General features: G+C 34.1%; 1 protein-coding gene and 1 long non-coding RNA gene across 2 annotated transcripts; both read left to right on the top strand.

Moving 5' to 3' along the window:
* The first annotated feature begins 3,842 nt into the window (after positions 1–3,842).
* On the top strand, positions 3,843–11,030 carry LOC128982433 (uncharacterized). Its single transcript, XR_008489668.1, has 2 exons — positions 3,843–4,074; positions 6,982–11,030. It is a non-coding gene; the product is annotated as an uncharacterized LOC128982433 (long non-coding RNA).
* Positions 11,031–18,123: 7,093 nt separating this feature from the next.
* Positions 18,124–20,810, top strand: LOC128982435 (uncharacterized). The gene is made up of 3 exons (XM_054401394.1): positions 18,124–18,154; positions 18,772–18,862; positions 20,206–20,810. The coding sequence occupies exons 1-3, from the start codon at positions 18,146–18,148 to the stop codon at positions 20,808–20,810; spliced, it is 705 nt and encodes a 234-aa protein (XP_054257369.1). The 5' UTR covers positions 18,124–18,145.
* Positions 20,811–21,667: the final 857 nt, after the last annotated feature.

The following is a 21,667-nucleotide window of genomic DNA, read 5'->3' as shown; positions in this document are numbered from 1 at the left end:
GAAAATAAAAATATCAGACAGAGCTTTTTGGCAGTGAAAGCTTGATGTTATTGAAAAATATGAGTGGACCCTGCAAAATATAAATATTCCCCAAAGGTCCTTAGGGGACGCCCCTGGCACTGTTTGTAGTTCTTCCAATAAAGTAATACCTTTAATGAGATCAATTTACTAGTCTTAATTCTACACTGAATTTACTTGCTCACTACTACACTAGTGACTAGTGTTGCACTTAAAAGGTGAATCTTTTGTAGTGGCTTATGATTTACTGAATTACCTTTTGTTTATCAAATACTATTGCATATGCTAAAATACTAAGGTTATTGAGAACTAGAAGTGAGTAACAAGTTGAATTTATTGCACAGAATTTAATAATACACTTATTTCAGTTTACAGTCGTTGTTGTATTCTTTCAAGTAAAAATGACCTTGAGATACACAATCAGTTGGAAATTTATTGAAACTGTTGAATGGATTTATCAAAGGGGAGGTATGGTGCGGTTTCACACCGATCTCGAAAGTATCAATGGAAGAGTGGTATTTAATCTAATGGTTGAGATGACCTGTACCAAGCAAATCCTTTCGTTGGCCAACGATTAAAAACGAAGGTCGTCTCGCAGTCCAACTGATTGAACAATATTGTATTCAATCGTAGTAATGTTTATCAGAATGTTGCTTTATTATTTTATAGCTAATTTGGCACTTTGGTGGTTCATCTATGTTCAAACTGGCACAACTTCCAACAACACTTCCGTATCAATCGAACCAGCTACCTGCTCCCTTCTCTGATAATAATTTGTTTCCCCCAAAAAATACTGACTGTGACACTCTTTAAGAGATTTGTACCATTTGCTCAACAATGAAAATTAACAATGACTCTGTGTAAAATTCCAACACTATAAAAATCTTATTAAATAACTCTGAATTGCCCTATAAAAACATTTTTACCTATTTATTCTTAATACTATAGGGTTGTTACAATCTAATTAATAAAGCGGATTGCTACAATATGAATGGATGTGAAAATCAGTGATATGAATTTGAACCTGTGAACATGTGCTTACTCTACATGAAATGACAAAACAAGACAGGAAAAATTTTCAAAGGTGCGACTCACTGAAATCTTAAATTAACAAATAAATAACACAAATTACTTACAGTTTGGACGTCCACAAATATAACACAAATAAAGGGGAAGGGATTGGGAAATGTAACTAGCCGGTATTCTACAAGACGCGATCAATTGAACTCGTGAAACGAACGTGTAATTTTCAAATGGCGGAACTGCGTTGGCCGGTAACGAACTTTTTCACTTTCTGACAATGACACTGATACTAATTTCCAATCGCGGGGCAATTATATCCCTTAGGGATATAGGCTGTACGATTTTAAGGAAAAATAAGATTGCCCGACCAAACGCCGCGAAATGAATTTAATTTCCACGAACGAAAAACAATTTTACCGAACTAGCTACGATGAGATTTGGATAGGAACTGGTCTGCTGGAAGCAAGTGACCATCCGGCTAGACCTTATTCCCCCTCCTACTTTAGTGCGTGGTGCATTCTGGTCTATACTGATCTATTGTTTAAACCAGCTGACTGTTCTTCGCGTTACCCTGTATTGATTTGTTGCCTTTTTACAACAAAATCGGTACAGTTTACATACCTTATAATCCGACAAACAGCTCAATTTATGACACAGGTGTTTACATGTTTCCGCTTGCATCCGCCATTACAGAAAATTACATCCTGACCTTCACGGCGGTGCGCGTCCTGCCCATGCATTTATTCCATTCTTAGTTTTTATTTGTTTCGTAAATGTCTTCGTCCCGTTAACAAAGACAAGTATTTCTTCATCCAACTGCTACGTTTTGACAATGGCGGATACAAGCCGAAACATGTAAACAACAGTGTCATAAAACTGTTTGTCACATTATAAGGTATGTAACCCTATTTATCACATTGAGACTTTTAGTTGTGTAACTTATCTCTGGCAAAGTACAAAAGTCTTATCTAATATTCTTACCTTGCACTTTATTTATTATCATAACAACAAGCTAAGTCCATGAGTTTTAATCAATATTTCCATTGAGATTAAGACATAATTTGGTCAACCAGTGCATAGTTGGTACACGCTAATTTTAACATTGTCTGATAAGCTACTAAGGACTTCAAAAACACTAATAGACCCTTCAATGAAAGACATTCCAATGTAGGTTCTGTGAAAACGAGGTTGAAACCACTGAACACTTATGGCTGGACTGTCCGGTGTTGGTCCAAAAAAGTTTGAAATATCTGGGAAGGTCGCAATTGGAACCGATAGAGATGAGGAAATAGGGCGTATCACAGCTTCTAGGCTATGCCAAAAACCTAGGATTTTCAGACTGAGTTGAGGTGTGCTACGATAGGTCAACAGGCTGAAGTAGCTAGGGGTAGATGAATACGCACAGGACGGGTGTCAGTTAGACAAATCTCATACTCTTAACAGGTTTGTGACTCAGCGTCAGCACCTCAGGAAAACGAGAACACAAGGTTCTGATTGCTTCAGCCTCACCAAGAGTCAAATGCCCTAACGGATCAATTGTTGTATCGCTGGGTCCCTCAGGCTCAACCACAGCATCCATGTTATACGTGCGACATTGCTGCAGCGCATTTGTCACAGGAAACAGGGCGCTAAATTTCCAGGTTATACAAACCACTACCTACGCAGAGTGGACCACGCATGGCTAAGTTAATACACAGCACTGACAGTGCATTGTTGTCGTGTCATTCACTTATTTCCACACTGGTCACAATCGAGTTATGTGGCATGGGTGTATTTTTACACATTTTGGAAACACTTACACTTTTAAAAAAGTAGTAAAATGCAAAATCTACAATAGCAAATAACATACTGCTATTCTCATTCCAAACACATACTTACAAGTGTTTAATCAAATGTGTTTTTTCTTTACTAAACCATCAGAACCCAAGCATATTGCCAATCCTTATCAAGTGGTCCTTAAGGCCCGTGTACACGAGGCTAGTATTAGCCGCTAATAAGTTAGCCCTGTGTAAATGCTCCATTAGCGAAAATAATTACTAGTGCGCTAGCATTTTACTCGCTGCTAGTCGCTTTGAACCTGTTTGATAATTCATCCGCTAATAAGTAGAGGGGGTAATCACGTGACCACTAGCGCTAGCAAATTAGCACGCGACTAGCGGGGTGTTTGCACCTCTGCTAGTGCTAATCGCCATTCGCCACACGCCAGTGCCAGTACGGTTGTTGTTTGTCTGTCAAGTTAAAAGTGGTTGTTAAAATGAGTGAACTGAAGTGGAACGTTGACCGGGTCATACAGTTTTTACAAATATTGAACCCACAAAGTTTGTTTCTTTATTAAGTTCATGTTCACACAATTCTAGCCCATTCTTAAAATTTGTCTCAAAATTTTCAATTTAAAGGAACAGAAGACATTTTGTGCAAATGAACCAATAAACACTTCTCTTCTACATGACTAGCGCTAATAACTAGCCACGTGTGGATGGGAATTTTTGCGTTAGTGTGCCTAGCTAGTGCTAATAGCGAATATTAGCTGCTAGTAAACTAGCTACGTGTAAACGCGCCTTTATTGTGTAACCTGGACTATGGATGTACCATTGCCCTAATGAACCAACACTATCAAGTCGTTTAATACACCGTGTCACTAAACTTACCGCTGATATATCAATATGGCCCTAACACATCAAGTAAATAATTATCCATAACCAATTAAACTGCAAATTCAACCTGTAAATCATGTTAAATTCACTCCTACCTCAAAGTTGCCTGTTTTTTTATATTTTTCGCCCTTCCAGCAATTCTATCAGGACCTGAATTCTCACTATGATTCGCTAAAGAACGAAGGCTTCTGCATGGATATAGTGGACATGATGAATCTTACCAGAGCGATGTGGAGTTCGGAACTTAAGTGCTGTCTGGAACGCAAACAGCCTGAGTGGTTGTTTCTGGTATCGTCCTGCGTGTTCACGTGTTTGCCGTTTGTCTTCTACTTGGCCGCGTTCATGTTCGTCACCAGCAAAGAGCAAACGCTGCTGAAACGTGAGTATTGCGTCATAAGTCTTGCTAATGAATACATACCATTTTGCTGAAGCTAAAATGATGAGTTATTACTAACAACAAAATAATCATGTGTCTAATGTAAGGAGTATTAGCTCTATGAGTGCAGAAGAACTACTGTAGATTAAATATCTGAATAAAAAAGGTGTAGTATTTAAAAACTGCTATTCAATTAAATTTATTTTTCAAAATATCTTTATTTGTTCAAGAAATACAGTTTACACTAACAACAAATTGACAAATTATATTTATCGCTTATAAAATAAAAAAAAATAGTTGAATACAAAATTATGAATTAATGATACTTGCCTTATTATGTAATGTTTACAAAAGTAATTAAGCTTTCTACTAAAAATATGTTAGTTTATTGGTTGTTATGCCGAAAGTTGTTATTTTAATTTGCTTAGCATTCAATTGTTGCTTCTTTATTTTTAGTTTAGGTCCATGACTAAAAGAAAACTCCTATAACTTTTATTATTTGTCTACAAAATATCCCCATTGCTCATACTTTGACCTTTAAACAAGATAGAACTTGTAGAGAAACCCAATCTCCTTTCTTGAAGTTTAGGAACCATTCTTGGGTAAATAGGAGTATAAAATATCTGTTCAAAGAAGAATCTGGGTTAATTCTGTTTTGGTTGACCATTTTTGTGAGCTACTGACACTATAAAAAACAATTTAAACTGCATACAAATAAATCAAGTTCTCATTAAAAGGGATATTCCATAGGATAAGAAGGTATAAGGTGGGTTACTGGGCCACTAATATATTTGACTTATATTTGATTTTACATTAACTAAACACTTGCAAATTTAGCAATCAAAATCAGATAACAATTTTTTCAACTAGGGCCTATGCCCTCTCTTTTCCTATGGCTAACCTTAAATACTTGAATGAATTATATTATGAATTATATGTAGGTTTGATTGGAAAGGGCTTATTGCCTGAGAAATAAAGAGACAAAGACAAGATGAGGAGGCCAACCTTGAAAAATTTCGGCATCCCAGTTCACAAAAGCAACACAAAATAAAAACTGAATATTTCATGCCACTGGCCCCCTTTTTCAACATTGAGAGTCACTAGATTCTGTCCTTCATTGATAAAGGAATTATTGTTGCCAACACAATATGAATTTTCTTATGAAAATTTACAAATAAGGGTCTTTTGGTTTCTATGTAATTAGTAATTGATTACAATATTTCGTCATTCGCCTATTGGGTCTGATGATGATTGGAAAGCCAATGGAAATCTATCACCACTTACTATCTTTTATGTATATTTACCGTCTTGTGAGTAACAGTATAAGCGTAATGTTTTAAGTGTTATAGCGTTGCTTTTATTTACTTTCTGTAGATTTAATAACACGTACAATGCTGATCAAGAAGTTATTTATTTACATGAGAATCTGGTCAGGGCCGGTTTAACCCATACGCCAACTACGCGGCCGCATAGACGGAATAATTTTATTTTTATTTTTTTATTTAACAACGTAATTTTGTTTATTTTCGCTCAGAGTTTAAGTATTCAAAGCACCACAATAAAGGCATTTATTCTGTTTGTACCAACAGCACTTGAAAAATGTGTATATTTGTACAGCACTACAACTCAAGGACTTAGTGCCATTTGCAGTTTCGATTTGTAGTGAGCTGACGCTCGGCAGCGTACAGCGTGGCGCCTTTGGGTTTCATTTCATGAGTCATGCTCAAGATAAGCAAGCGCGCATTGCCACTTGTCACAACAAGAAACTTCCCCCTCCCTTCCCTCCCTTCTACTTCTGATAACTCTCCCCTCCTAGAGCAGAGCATTACGTTGTATCGTATTGCACTCTTTTAGTTGTATACGTACACCTGTTCTGAACCAGATTGATACAGACTCAGCAATTAAAGAATTTGCCAAGATCAAAGCTAGGAGAATTAATTTTTAACTGCTAAGAGCTTTTGAACTGTTCAAATTGAAAATTTTGTATTCTTTTTGTCAAGGTAACAAATTTGGTTTTTCATGTTTTCTAAATGTTTAATGTGTTTAATAAAAAATTCCTCTCGTCATCTACCTACAGCTGTTTTTCATTGTAATAGGCTTTATAAAAACTTATATCGTATCCAAGTTATCCTGTAAAAATTGTTTTCACATTTAGAAATAAATTGTTAACTTAGGCCGTGATGCTCGTCAAGCATGACGTCACGATAGAAGACGGCAATGACGTAGGTATTTATTTATTTATTTTCCAAGGAAAGATTAAATCAAGCAGCTGAACACAGACGGCAAACATTACGTCATTGCCGTCTTCTATCGTGACGTCATGCTTGATGAGCATTACGGACTGTTTTTTTAGTGTGGCCTTGGTTTTGCTAAAGTTTATATGATGAGTAAAAGTGTAAAAATGTCAAATTTCTGGGAATAATGAAGAGTCTTTTATTGCAAGTATTCTTGTAACCTAAACTTATAAATAAGTTCTTCCCAAAATCTTTGGGAAAAAATTCACAAAAAATAGAGTTATAGTCCTCGCCACCTAAGTAATGTTCATGGGTTGAGGGGTGGGGTGGTAAGGGGGATTCTAAGTGGCGCTGATTCGGGTGTTCGCTTAACTCTGAAAAATTCCTAGAACCGGCCCTGAATCTGGTGACTCTCAATAATGAAAAATGGGCCATTGGTCTCGTAATATGCCTATTTAGTTTTTCCTTTAAGTGTTGCTTTTGTAAAGTGGGATGCCTACAATTTTTATGGTAAGCCTGCTTATCCAGTCCTTTGTCTCCTCATTTTTTATGAATCAAATAGGATACTTTAATCATAATTTATATTAGAATAGAAAAGTTTAGATAGATAATCCTGATAAGTTTATGCTTGTAAACTTTTCTCATTTCCTACCCGGGTAATGTGTTTATTTTACAGAGAGAAGATTACAAGAAAATTTTAACACCGGAGCCCACTACAGCGGTTTCGTGGGTGATTGACTACCTAGCTACTGACTAAACCTAGTTTTAAACTATTCAAAACATATTTTTAATTGTTTAAGGGTATATCGTCAAGAATGTTTTCTCTTACATATTGGACTATTTTTAAACATTTGACATTAACCTCTAAGACGTCAAACAGGCTTTATAAAATTAGTGATAGTTTATTGTATTTTGTAATATTCTACTGTAGCTGCATTTTAAACTACAATGTTTCCGGTATAAAATATGTTTCATTAGTTGGATTGTTTGGTGAACTAAAATCATTCTAAGGAGGCACAATCAAGAGCATATATTTTTTATACTTCTAGTTTATTATATTTAGCTTAATCAATTATTCAAGTGTTTGGCCATAGTTAGGCCCATGTCGACTAGAAGCAAAACATTTTAGGATTTAAAGTTAAGGTAATCTTTATTATGAAAGCATTGTATTTTTTTTAGCAATAAATTTATTCTTGCCTTGTTGAAGTAATGTTGATGAAAATAATTAATCACAATACTTTTAATTGGCATTGCATTAAATTGTTGCTTCTTCATTATTAGTTGAGGTTCATGCTAAAACTGTTATTATTTGTCTTCAAAATATTCCCCATTACTCATGCTTTAGCCTTTAAACAAGACGGAAGTTGTATTGTAAAAAAAACTTTAACAATATGTGTATGTTATACTATTTATATATTTTAGCGGTTGCATTATCCATTTGATTGTGTGAATGAGATTTGTGAATGTGAGTGTGATTATTTAGACTATGACTTAGATTAGTTAAGCTCGGTATGGCCAAGAACAGATAATGATTGGATTATGGTCGGATACGGTTTTGGATTCATCTGTGATAATAAGCGAAAGCTGTGACTTTAACATTTGCTAATTGATAATCTTGAGTATGTACACTTGTAATATTTATCCAGGCGGTTTGTTTCAAATGCACTCTTATATTGATCCTCGTTAATTTTGGGTGGTAGAGTTTCTCTAGTTCAATGGGTTTTTTTTTCTGCTTTTTTTAGTTTTAGTTTATGGACTTTTCCTATACTAAGAGGTTTGACTACACTATGTTTTGTGAGGTTAGGAAACTCCTCCAGTTTTTAAGTGACTCCGATTACCCTACATTTACCTAAATCCATCCTAACCTACCTACTAACTATAGTTTTTTTCTCCACATTTATTAAATTTGATATACAGTATTACGTAACCTAAAAAACAATATACAAAAACACAATGAAACTAAAACTAAACACACCTGTTCTTATCAGTCCAAAAAATATTATACTATACTTACTCTTACTAATCTGGAAATAAATACAACACCTGTTCCTTCCTGCTAATTTATCCATAGGAATTATTAATAATTTTGATAACTGATTCCACAATATTCATCAAACTAAACTAAACTAGACAATCAATGTACCTAGTTGCCACAATGAAAAAGTTATTAATTTTCAGAGTGACACGTCTGTGTATTTTACATCCAACTTTTATTATGTGTGTCGTCCACTATACTGTTCATTGTGGAAGATCTCTATGGATTGTGTCTGAGATTTTTAAATATATAGTTGACGTAGTTAGGATGAATTGGTGTTGAGAATGTATTTTGAAGAAAAAAGTAATATAAAATGTTTAATTCACTAGTGTTCACCTAGCTACATGACTGTTTTGTTAATTATATTTTGCACGCACATACAATAACAATTCTCAAAATGTAAAAAAGAGTTTAGAACAAAATACTGTACCAACATTTGTGTTTACTTTCAACTTAAAACCTTTTTGAAGTATTTGGTTGAGTTGGGAGCGTTTCATAAACTCCAAATTCCACAAACTCCAACGCTTAAAATATTAAATGAACAGCGCGTTTCATAATGTCCAAATTTCATAAGCTCCAAAACTATAACATTCAAATAATCACTAGTTCACAATGTCCAAGTTTCACAAACTCCAACGTTTAAATATTAAATAAACAGAGCGGTTCATAACCTCCAAATTTCATAAGCTCCAAATCTATAACATTCAAGTAATCACTGTTTCACAATGTCCAAGTTTCACAAACTCCAACGTTAAGATACCAAATAAACAGTGCGGTTCATAATGTCCAAATTTCATAACCTCCAACGGTACAGTCTGGGCCAGAAGTCTCTACAGTGGTTGCCACAGTCAGATAGCAGGCACCGTTCGCCAGCGCTCAACTACTGATTATACGTGCATTTTAATGATTGAAGAACACTCAGCTGTGTGACTCAAATATGTGTTAGCACACAATGTGCAAATCAAATTTACATTTTTATATTTTTAATAGCTTTAATTCACTGAGTTTCTTAACTGTTCCGTCTCTCAATTAAAAAGCCACTACAAATATCGTAAGAGATTTTTTTTACCGATGAAAATTTTTAAAACATATAAATATATTTTATAAGTATATTTTCTAATAGCTGTTAAAATTTCATGATGATTACATCAGTAGTTTTTTTGTTATGGCACGGCAACCTCTGCAGCGACTTCTGGCAGAGACTGTACCGTTGGAGCTTATGAAACTTGGATAAACATAAACATAAACTTAAACATAAACTTGGATAAACTTGGAGGTTATGAACCGCTCTGTTTATTTGATATTTAAACGTTGGAGTTTGTGAAATTTGGACATTGTGAATCGGTAATTATTTGAAAATTATAGTTTTGGAGTTTATGAAATTTGGAGGTTATGAAACGCACTGTTTATTTAATATATTAACGTTGGAGTTTGTGAAATTTGGACATTGTGAAACTGTGCTTATTTGAAAGTTATAGTTTTGGAGTTTATGAAGTTTGGAGGTTATGAAACGCACTGTTTATTTAATATTTTAGACGTTGGAGTTTGTGAAATTTGGACATTATGAACCTCACCCGTTGAGTTAGATCATACATGGCTTGTAGACATTTTTATGAAAATTGACCTTTTAACTGTACTTCTTTATATTACTGTACTGTACTTAGAATTTATAATTTGTATTTATAATATTATGTATAACCTAGTTTCTTTGAGGTTTGTCTATTACAGTAGACCCCCTCTTAACCGACCCTAATGGGACCGGACCTAGGTCGGATAACGCAAAAGGTCGGATAAAACGGGCAATCCCTAAAATCATAACATAATGAAGTGCTATTTATTTGGAATTATATAATCATTATTTTGAAGTCATACTAGCATTATTTATAAAATAAACTACTCTTATCTCCTTTTTCATATTGATAGAAAAGTCACAAATAAACACAAAACACGGTTAAGTCAAATAGGCCTACTTTCAGTGGAATATATTATAATACTAGGCAAGAGTAAATAAAATTCATATTTTAATAACTTTAGTACTGCAATGTATTAATTGATGCTTTCCAAATACATTGTAATACAGTACAGAACCTTTTGTTGACATTAGATACAAGCGACCATTTTGTTACAAGACAGGACGTTTATTTATAGCCTCTCACTGGTGTCTCGAGGCACAAAAACTATCTTGACCTTGGAATTGTTAACCCCCCATCCCTGCCTTCCTTACAAGTTGCGTTGTTTGTTTACTCCGGCGATAAGATAATCAGTTCTCAAAATTGTGAGGCACTTTATGATGTTATAAATTTGCCGCGCAGATAACAAATCAGATCAGATGTGCTCGAATACAGATATAGCTACGAACGATGATGACAAACTGACAATAGGCTATGCTATATTTTTTGTGATCAACACAAAATAAACAGTCATATCCTGTGGAGATAAGCGTATGGTTCAGTTCTCATCGCCCAGCGTGGGAGCGGAAATGCCGAGATTCCTAGAAAGCGGCGGTTAAACCGAGCTGCTCTCAAAGCAAGGTCGGTTAAAACAAACTGCATTATTTTACGTTCGAAGGCGGATAATCCGATTATTTGTTAATACGAGGTCGGTTAAGAGGGGGTCTACTGTAGTAACCTTTGAACTCAGGTGCCTTATACTTTGTTACCAACTTATGTGTAAATAAAATTTGTATAGTATTTTTTTTTATTTATTAATTTTAACCCTGGGACTGTCTAAACAAAGTATCAGCTGATCCATTAGCAAATTATCTAAACCCTGGTGCTGTCCTAACAAAGTATCAGCTGAACCATTAGCAAATTATCTAAACCCTGGTGCTGTCCTAACAAAGTATCAGCTGAACCATTAGCAAATTATCTAAACCCTGGTGCTGTCATAACAAAGTATCAGCTGAACCATTAGCAAATTATCTAAACCCTGGTGCTGTCCTAACAAAGTATCAGCTGAACCATTAGCAAATTATCTAAACCCTGGTGCTGTCCTAACAAAGTATCAGCTGAACCATTAGCAAATTATCTAAACCCTAGGACTGTGTAAAAAAAATACCAGCTGATCCATTATAAATTTATCCATGAGACTGTCCTAACAAAGTATCAGCTGAACCATTAGCAAATTATCTAAACCCTGGGACTGTCCTAACAAAGTATCAGCTGAACAATTAGCAAATTATCTAAACCCTGGGACTGTCCTAACAAAGTATCAGCTGAACCATTAGCAAATTATCTAAACCCTGGTGCTGTCCTAACAAAGTATCAGCTGAACCATTAGCAAATCATCTAAATCCTGGGAACGTGGCTATGTGGTTGTATGTCCTTGACAGTGAACTCTCTAAGGATGGTCTGGTCGCATAGACCGGTCTCGGTCCTCCGCCAAAGAAAAAGACAAAGGTTGCAACCAGAGGCTCGGCCATCTGTTTCCCTCAGTCCGGACTGGTTTTGGTTTTTGACTTATTTTCTGTTGGTTTTGCTTGCAGGTTGGCACTGACCTTTTAAGTGATTTGAAATCTATGAGGGTCTTGTGTTGTCATTTACTTGTGTCAACAGATTTTGAAATACCAATACCATATCCTTTTTGGGATGTTAAAAACTCAGTGAGCAACTGATTCATTATGAATTGTTTTTGTATTTTTTTTCTAAGTATAATAATTATCGTCTCTTAAAAAAAATTCCAATGTAGAATTGTGAATTTTTAAATCAATTGAATTTGGGGAAACGGTTGCAGATTTTGAAACTGTTGACCTATTGACTAGGGATTTCTACCATGTTGTCAGTTAATTTGAACGTTGACTGTTGAATGTAATGTCAATGTTATCTGGAAATCTAAAGAAAAATCAAAATGGTGTGTTTAACCACACAAATGTGATTGTACCTAAAATAATAGTTTTTTTCTAAACTTTTTTATAGCAAACTCAACCCCTTGCAAAATTTGTGGTAAGTTTTATATTACCTTGTTCAGTGAAAAAAACTGTCAATTTATTGATTTGGTTTATATTGTAGTTCTAGTAGTACTGCGATATGGTCACATGTTTTATTCTTTTCGGAGCTAAAAATCTCAGCTCTGTAGAAGAGTTTTTCACTGGACAATGGACTAAGTAAGGCATTTTCTGGGTGCTATTTCTGCAGTTTTTCCCCAGCTTCTTGAGTACAATATTTTGTGAAGAAACCCCTAATCAAACCATAAGCTATATACATTGTGATGTTTTTAATGCAACCCAAATAAAAAAATTGTGAAAACTAAGTCTTCAAAATGGCAGTTTTATACCATTTCTTTGTTCAAAGTTAGTGTGACAAATTATTGTACGCAATGTGTATGCACTACTGTATTACATTCAGTAAAAAAATATTCAGAGTGAGTCTTCTAAGCTGTCCTAAACAGATTACAGACAAATGGCTTGACATACAGAGATGTTACAAAACTTTTCCCCACTAATTCATACCCAAGTAACAACGTAAAAATATTTTTAACATTTTTAAAATACAGAGTGTTCGAGAAACTGGGGGTCATGGGTTTGAATCTCAGAGTTTTCAAAAGTAAACATATGTCATGTTTTGTATCATTTTAAAGCTCTAGACCAGACAAACTATTTAGTGAAAACAGAACTCCTTTATCTTTATCCAGTTCAAAATGGCGGCCATTTGTATGGAAAATATTAATATTTAAAGAATACCCTGTGTCTTGGAAACCACTTAACTTATTTTCGTTCTGTTTGAAAATTCCTAATCCTCGTGAGTCTAGCTTTAATTGTATATGCAACATGTCAACATTTTAAAAACTGAAAATATTTTCAATTATTTTATTTTTTTTATGTTGATAGGCTTGTAAACAAAAATTTTTAAATGGCTACATATGTCAAATGGTGTATCATTTGAAGGTCTTGCATAAACAACTTTAAACTTTAAACCCACCGTCTATCCGTACTGTATAGTGTATCTGCATCCATACTAATCACCAGTACTGCACGTTTAACATGGGTTTTATATGGGCAATTGGAATTTTTGGTTAGTTACTAGAAAACTACCCTCTTTATAGACGACCCTCTGGATCCGCCACTGCTGGCACGACAACTTTGCTAGAAAGTCGACACGTTGTAAAGATTTGTTATGTTGGTACCAACTAGAAGAATCAACCAGTTCATTGGTTCATGGCTTTATTTCAATCCCTTATTCTGCCCCTATTTTTTTAACCCTGTTAACATACAATTTGTCGGGGTTACAGCCTTATCACAAGAAAACTAGCATCCCTTGGAATTAAAGGCAGGGCGATGGGCGAATGCATGGTTTGCTAACTACCTTCAAGTACAAACGCAATTTGTCGAAACTCAGGAATCATCCAATGGAATGAAGAAAGAAAACATACATATATCAGAGCCACAGCAGAGGAGTACCACAAGGGTCTGTACTCGGTCCGGTCTTGTATGTTTTATTCACAAATGACTTCCCTAGCATGATCAAGGAAAACAGTATATGTTGTTATCATTGTAAAAATTTTTTAACACTTGCATTAAAATAACAGTTTTTCATAGTCTCCTCTTAAACACTGTTTCTTGCAATTTCACAATCCATCCATGTACTAAGCCATAAAAATCCATGTACTAGTTTTAAGTTATATTATTGTATGACGCCATTGTAATTTCTTGACGAAACTACAAATAAAGAATGATTTGATTTTAATTTTGTCAACTGCCAATTAGCCATGGCCATTTGTATTCGGGAAGCATCCGGGCCATAGGAACCATCAGAATCCTCAGAGCCTTTTTATATTATTCGACTCAAATAAGTTTTAATGATGACATTTTTACCTAACGAAACCAAACTCAACGGAAGAGTAATCTTTTATCACGTGACAAATTATGACAGTGACTGAACCTGACAGGACAACCTATGGTAAGGATCCGGTTTCCTAACTGACCAAGGTAATGTACTGAACCAGTTTATCATCAAGTTGGACCGTTGCCAAAACCAGAGACTTCAACACTCAGTTTATTGACCCTGATACTGACTCTTCTGACATTTTGTGATCACTTAATTAATACAGTGCTCTTTACTAACTTGTCTGACTTAGTTATGAATGTAAACAAAAGCTTAGTGAATTTCCCATTGGGAATAAGCTACCGTACTATCAAAGGTCTGATGTTAAGACCTAGAATTTACATTTTAGCGAATTTCCCATGTAGGGAAAAAGCTTTTACCGCAGGTCTCATGGTAAGACCTAAACCTGGAACCAATTTATTTGTTTGTTTTGATGTCCCGAATATAAATATGTCCGTTTGCTCGATAACTCGATAAATCATCCGATTTTGATGAAATTTGGTACAAACATGTAAACCTATGTTTATTCAAAAGATATATCCCGAACCAGCGTGATCATACCATGAGAACGGGGTTTTATGGGGTAAAAATTGGTTTTTTTTTTCATTTTTGGACCCTCCAATCATAAAACTTTCCAATTTATTTATAAACCATTTTGAAGATCTTAAAAAAACAATGATCGGACTATTGAATGGTGTTAAATGGGGTAAAAAAATTATTTTGTTCCATATTTGATGATCCTCGTAACATCAAATTAGCAATTTCTTAGTAAACCATTTTGTAGAACAATAAACTAATAATTTAACTTCATGTTGTTTCTTGTCCCAGGATTACTGTTTTTAGATAGTAAAAGGTATAATGTTACCTGGATTATTAATAATTTAACATATTGAAGCGTTGTTGTACCCTTAAAGGCTGTGGAGAAGATGAAAAAAAAACTGTAAATGAAAAATATCCATGTTATTCTTATAGAGAATAATTTTATCTGTAACCGTTTCGAAAACAACGACGATTCAATGTACGGTACAGAATAGTTTTTTTTTTTCAATCATCATTTCTGCTTGAGTTATCGTGCTAACGGACACACACACACGTACGTTATTTATGAATTTCGAAACGATGGTGTTTTTGGTGCCTTTAGGTACCTTAAAATGAAAAAGTAAATTGTTCCCGGGTCCTTACCATGAGACCTACGGTAATAACTTATTATTAAAAGCTATGCTATATAAAAAATGTCTAGCATCAGCAACTGTTCTTAAATAGGGATATCAATACATAGCTCCATCAATATACATCAAATTCTGTTGGCAACTTACCATTTAAATGTAAATCGGATGTGCTATATTGATAGTATATGATTGACAATACTGTCTCCGTCTGTATTATCACATGTCTCTACAAACTGTTTAGGAACTCATAACTAAAATTAGCTAATCATTCATAGTAGTATTGCTTCATTCCTGTAATAACAGTTTAAGATAGATGGCAGCTTTGATGTCGATTTAATTTGTGTCTTTTATCTTGATTGCTCAGGATTGAATTGCATCTTGTAAGAAAAGGGTTTAATTTCAGAGTCTGCGGGTACTTAGTTTTGATCAAACCCTTTCCACACAATATATTACAATGATTCAAAACAACGGTATTCAATTTTTGCTATCATTTCAGGTGTAAAATTTCACGACACTTGCCACCGTTAAATATATGAACAATTTTTATCCAGTTCAAATACAGACTGACTCTCAACAGAGAAAGGGGGAGAGAGAGAGAGAGAGAGAGAGAGAGAGAGAGAGGCTGCTTCCCAGAGTCAGGTCCCCAGTCAAGTTCAGGGCCACCAACTGGACTTGTCGCAAAACCTCTTTTTTGGTGACAGAGGAAGATTCCAAGATCAGATGTCTCGCGCTTTAAACTCTGAAAGTATCTTCGATGGAAATGAAACCAAGGCAATCAATTGATATCTTTTAACCACACACTTCAGTGGTCAAGATCAATTAAAGAGGTAAATTTAGGGTTTTAAATTTATTGCTAAATATCAACACGAGCAATCAGACTTCAAGTTATAATTTTTGACAGGGATGACCCTGATTTGTATTTTAAAATATGATAGAGGGTGGGTTTAGAATAGAGTGGATGATATGTTTAGCGTAGCTATTTAAAGGACATGCTGTTTCCGTAGCCACCAAAGTTCATTCAAAGCCCACCAGCGATCAAGAATAGATAGAACAAGATGACCGTCAAAGAAATTTTCACTTTGAAACCATGACATTTTTTAGTCTTTATGTTCATATAATCCTTGATATGTTTCACCATCAAAATCATTATAAGCAATCAAGACAAGTCATTGGATTTGTTTGAATTAAAAGCCACAGATTTAAAATGGTAGAGAAGCCATCTTGCATCCAAGTAGAAGTAATACAAATAATAATTTATTTACCTATTTTGCCTGAAGGTCTTGTAGTTTGTAGGTTGAACTAGTACTCGATGCGCATTTCGCCGCTCAGTGCGGCATCTTCATAGAGTATCTTCTTACACTACTGTACATTTACAATATTTTGTGTAAATATGTACAGCAGTGTAAGAAATCTAGTAATCAGAAGTATAAGAAATCAAGACCTTCAAGTATAATAGGTAAATCAATTATTGCTTACAACAGGTCTTGTCACTGGGTTCAAACAACATTGAATACAAATAAGTTATAAAATAGTATATCCAATCACAACCTTTTGTCATTGAAAGTTTTTTAACAAATTTATACTCATGGACCTTGAAGCTATTTAATTTTAGTCTACGATTTTTAAATGACTAACCTAATCAGTGTAAAATTCAAAATTAAGGAGGAGCAAAAGTTTTGCTCATCATTATAAATATGATAGTTATTCTAAACAAAAAATACCCCCGCTGCAGCAAACCTGCCGACTTAGCAAATTTCCATTTGCCTGGATTGATTTTCAATTAATCTATTAAATTAACATTTATGTTTAACGAGTACCTAGGCTAGCTGCTACAGGGAAACTAATAAAGTGTGTTTTTTTATTTAAATATAAATAGCTAGTATGAAATAAATAAATCCGCCAAGTTAGGTCAAAATATATCCATAAACAAGCCAACTACAACATAATTATAATATTTATTCTCCATAAGAATAACATGGGATCTTTAAATTAAACATTTTTTGAATTTTCACCGTAACCATACCGTACAAAAACACGTTGATATACTAAATTATTTGTTTTTTAAGCTCTTTAAAAAGGTTTGGAGAAAAATTGATAAATTTTGTGTTTTAAGGGTAAAAAATGAGAAAAACCCATTTTTACCCCATAAAAACCTCGTTCCCATGGTCCGATCATGCTGGTTCGGGAACTCATTCAAGTTTATCCTACCTTACACCTTTAAACCAAATTTTATCAAAATCAGACAAACATTACTCAAGTTATCGTGCGGATGGACACATATATATATAGATATATATATACATATATATACAAATTTGAACGAATGGTGTTTTTGGCCTCTGGGGACATCAAAATGAAAAAGTAAATCGGTCTCGGACCTAGGTCTTACCATGAGACCTACGGTAATAGCTACTTCCCTATAGGGAAATTCGTTAATAAAACCAATTATGAAGATATTTTACAGCACTGATTATTCTCAGCTGATTCTATTTCAATCTTACTATCCGCAAAAATACAGAATGCGAAAATGGAACCTAAAAAGCCTCACTGGTGACGATTACAATAATAATAACCAATCAAAACTTAACAATTTTCAAATTAGTAGGTCAGGCATCAAAGACACATGCTTTACACCTATTAGATTATTTAGCTGTATGAAGGAAATATGACTTACAGCAATAAACCAACCTTTACCCCTCATCTTATGACAACCCATTGTTGACCAAAATGTCAGGGTCCTAAGTGCCAGTTCTGTATAAAAGCTCAAACTTCTACTTCATATTCAATATTGTTCTTACGCAGCAGCCAGAAGCCGCCATGGAATATGTAAGTTTTCAAAAATGCATTATTTAATTTTTATCTTTATGTCAAATTTAAAACTTGGTGATAGCTTGAAGAAGATGATATTTGAAATGTTAACTAACACCACACATATCAAGTCTAAAGCAGGGAAAAATTTTATACTGGAAGGGTTACTAATGTTGAGAAATGATTTTGTAGATGATAATCATAAAAAAATTTTAAAATACAATAAATTTCCATACATACCTACATGTTTTGTAGCAAAGAACTAATGTAGAATTTGCAACCGAGGGTGATTAAAAAGACTAATACTAAATAATTAGAAATACTAAAAAAAGCATATTCTAGAAATTCTTATAGAAAAAAACTTTTGTTTGTTTAAATCAGGTAAAAATAGAAAATATAGGTTAAGTGACAGAGAACAGCTGAATTAGATTTTCACGTAAACACACACAGACACTAATAAAACTTAGCCATCAAATTGAAATTAAATACTTAATTAAAATTTAGTATGCCTACACCTTGGCTTTTGTAAAGATTTACCGCTGGCTGAATTGTATCAATTTTCAGTGCTATTTTATAATATATACTATGTAAATCAATTAAACTATTTTAAAAACATTGTAACTTTTATGTTTCAGCTTTTCCCAGTATTTTTACTAACCACTGTAACTGGTGCTGTGGTGTATCCCTTCCAAGATGGCTTGTACCAGCCTCCACCTCTTTTAGAAGGTAAGAAAAAACTAAAATTTGAAATATAATCTAATTATCTAATGTAAAATTTAGATTTAAGCTATTGACGTGGAGAATGATTATAGTAGCAACCAATGATTATAGAAATCCACATATTTTCTATCTATGTGATCTATGACTGGGACGGTGGCGTAGTCCTGTAATCCAACTACTAGTAGAAAACAAGAAAATTGGTGACAGCTGGTCCATATAGATTGTCTTCTTCTGTATCCAATAGTCAATGGTATTACACAATGTATTATAAAGCAAGTAAAGTTTTTTTCATATAAATAGAACTAGACATTCCCATGTTATAGTTGTCTGTTTGCAGAATGAAAATAAATTTAGTTGAATTGAGTCACACACTTTTAAAACATTTTAAGATCATTAGTAATTGATAAATTTCCACAGGAATAAATAGAACAATTTTTCAATGACTGGTTTAGCAATGCATAAATGCCATACACATTACAAATACCATTGTTGTATAGGTATAAATACATGTCTGGATTATTAAGGACAGACACATGACACATGCATTCAACGAGGATAAAATTATGAGGAAAGGAGCTAATAATTACACTTAATGTTTTAATCATAAATATATATATATATATTTTTTAATTATAAATATTGTATTATTATATCACGCCAGAAGGAGGGGGAAAAGTAGGTGTTCACAGTATGAGCATGATAGCATTGACTATTTGATACTGCAGATATAGTTGCCGTACGAGTCTTGCTGATCGGGGTATTTCATGTGAGACCGAAAACATCTTCCCGGGAGAGTTTTGTACAAATTTTGCCATACTACCAGCAAATGTACTCATAAAAGGTTTTTGGCTAAATTTAGACATGTAGAATAACAACATCATTAACTAATATTTCAATCATTTCGCCACCTTGAAAAAATTGAATACTCTCCTGGTATGGAATACTCATACCTTTTTCAAATTTATCAGGCAGCATACCTGAGATAATTCCTTCGACTTAACTATTATTTCATGGGAAGTTTCACAATTGTCTCCATCATAATACATTCTGTAATAAATTAATTTGTAAATGTTCACAGTAGACTTACTCCTACACAATGATGGTCATCGAAGTGATCCAACCCAACAAAATATTTGCAATGTAGATTTGTAGTGGTGAGGGAAGTTGCTTCGTATTTAAGCCTATTGCAAAACTCACTGGTAAATTTATTGTACTCCAGCTGATTTTACCGGTCCCTCTCTGTAGTCACTGGCTTTTTTTAAAAAGAATACAGAAACTAGCAGCTTACTGGGTAGTGTGGGCAGTGTGACGAAAATTTATTTATTTACCAATGCATATTCATGTTTCAGCTCGTCAGGCTGGTCCGGCTATCTCCACTTACTACTTCTCTCGAGGACGTCCATCCAACCACGGAGCTCCTCAACCAAACGTCCAGCTAATCCCTTCATTCGCTCAAGAAGCGTCACTAAATTCCCCAGAACTATCCTTCGTACGCAAACAACCACCAACTGCTCAATCGGTATTGAATGCTCAACCATCCTTCGTGAATGATCAAATGCCAATTGCAATTGGTCAACCATCAATTTTGAATGTTCAACCATCATTTGTGAAAAACCAACCGTCAATTTTGAATAGTCAACCTTCATTTGGGAATACTCAACAATCAATTTTCGATAGTCAGACATCATTTGAGAATGTACAACCATCAATTTTCAATACTCAATCATTTACTAGAAATCAGCCCTTCGGAAAAGACCACCCTTCAAATGTAAAGTATGAACCAACACATTTAGATACTCAACCTCTACCTTTTTACAACCAACCATCACCTTTATATTCACAGCCATCATTTGTGTTTACTTTACCCACTATGGAGTATTATCTACCTTTTGAGGACTCTCCAGAATCCTCAGATTTTTCCAAGCGGTCCTCCTTCCCTTCCCAGGAAGAATAGGTGTTTGGTATGAATAAACAGTTTCATTAGAGAAAATAAACATGTATTTACAAAGTTTACATATTTTTTATAACTACCTGTTTTATCACCATAATTAAAAAATAATAGGTTATAAATAAATGAAAGATATCACAAATATGACCCTTAATTTCTCCCATCGGCTTGTCAACAGCCCTTATCATGGGAAAGCCGTGGGAGTAACAATGATATTTTATGGGGAAATCACCAAATTTGCAATAACCTTTGAACCGTCATTTGTAAAGCTACGGGGAAGAAACTGTAGTAGTTATAGTATACAGTATAGTGTAAAGTTTTACGTTATTTGGACTATTTTCCATATAAGTAAGCTTGCTATCCTCACTAAAAAATCTTTAAAATATATCAAAGCAAATCAAATAAAAATCTCTTTATTCATGTCGTACATACACAAGAATAGTGTCATGAAATAGAAAAACTTCTTCTATACAAAAGGTATCTATTATTTCTACTGCAGCTAATTTTGATGAGTAATTGGCTCAAAATTGTGCTGAAATACATAAATCTTTTTATTTATTCTTAAAATAATCTTCTAGAGAGTAACTACTTTTCTTGGCCAAACAATGTTTCACATTATTTCTGAAATTGTGATGTGGAAAGCGAATAGTGACCTCTTGTCGGGAATTTTTGATTTTGAGTTATATACATATTTGAATTCCTTATTAAATTCTGAATCACTTGGTACAAGTCCCACGCATCTGCGATTTTTTTTTTTAAGTTATAGGACTTAGAAATGTTGTTATTGAAAAGGGTCATTTTGAGAAAAACACTTCAAAATTTCAAGTACACATTAAAACAGTTTTTTTTTTATTTAAGAACAG

This window comes from Macrosteles quadrilineatus, unplaced genomic scaffold, assembly GCF_028750875.1.
Source record: "Macrosteles quadrilineatus isolate MER2022 unplaced genomic scaffold, UCM_ALF_1.0 Scaffold_332__1_contigs__length_98458, whole genome shotgun sequence".
Taxonomy (NCBI): domain Eukaryota; kingdom Metazoa; phylum Arthropoda; class Insecta; order Hemiptera; family Cicadellidae; genus Macrosteles; species Macrosteles quadrilineatus.
Note: the sequence above shows the minus strand (reverse complement) of the source record. Positions and strands in the feature narration are given on the sequence as shown.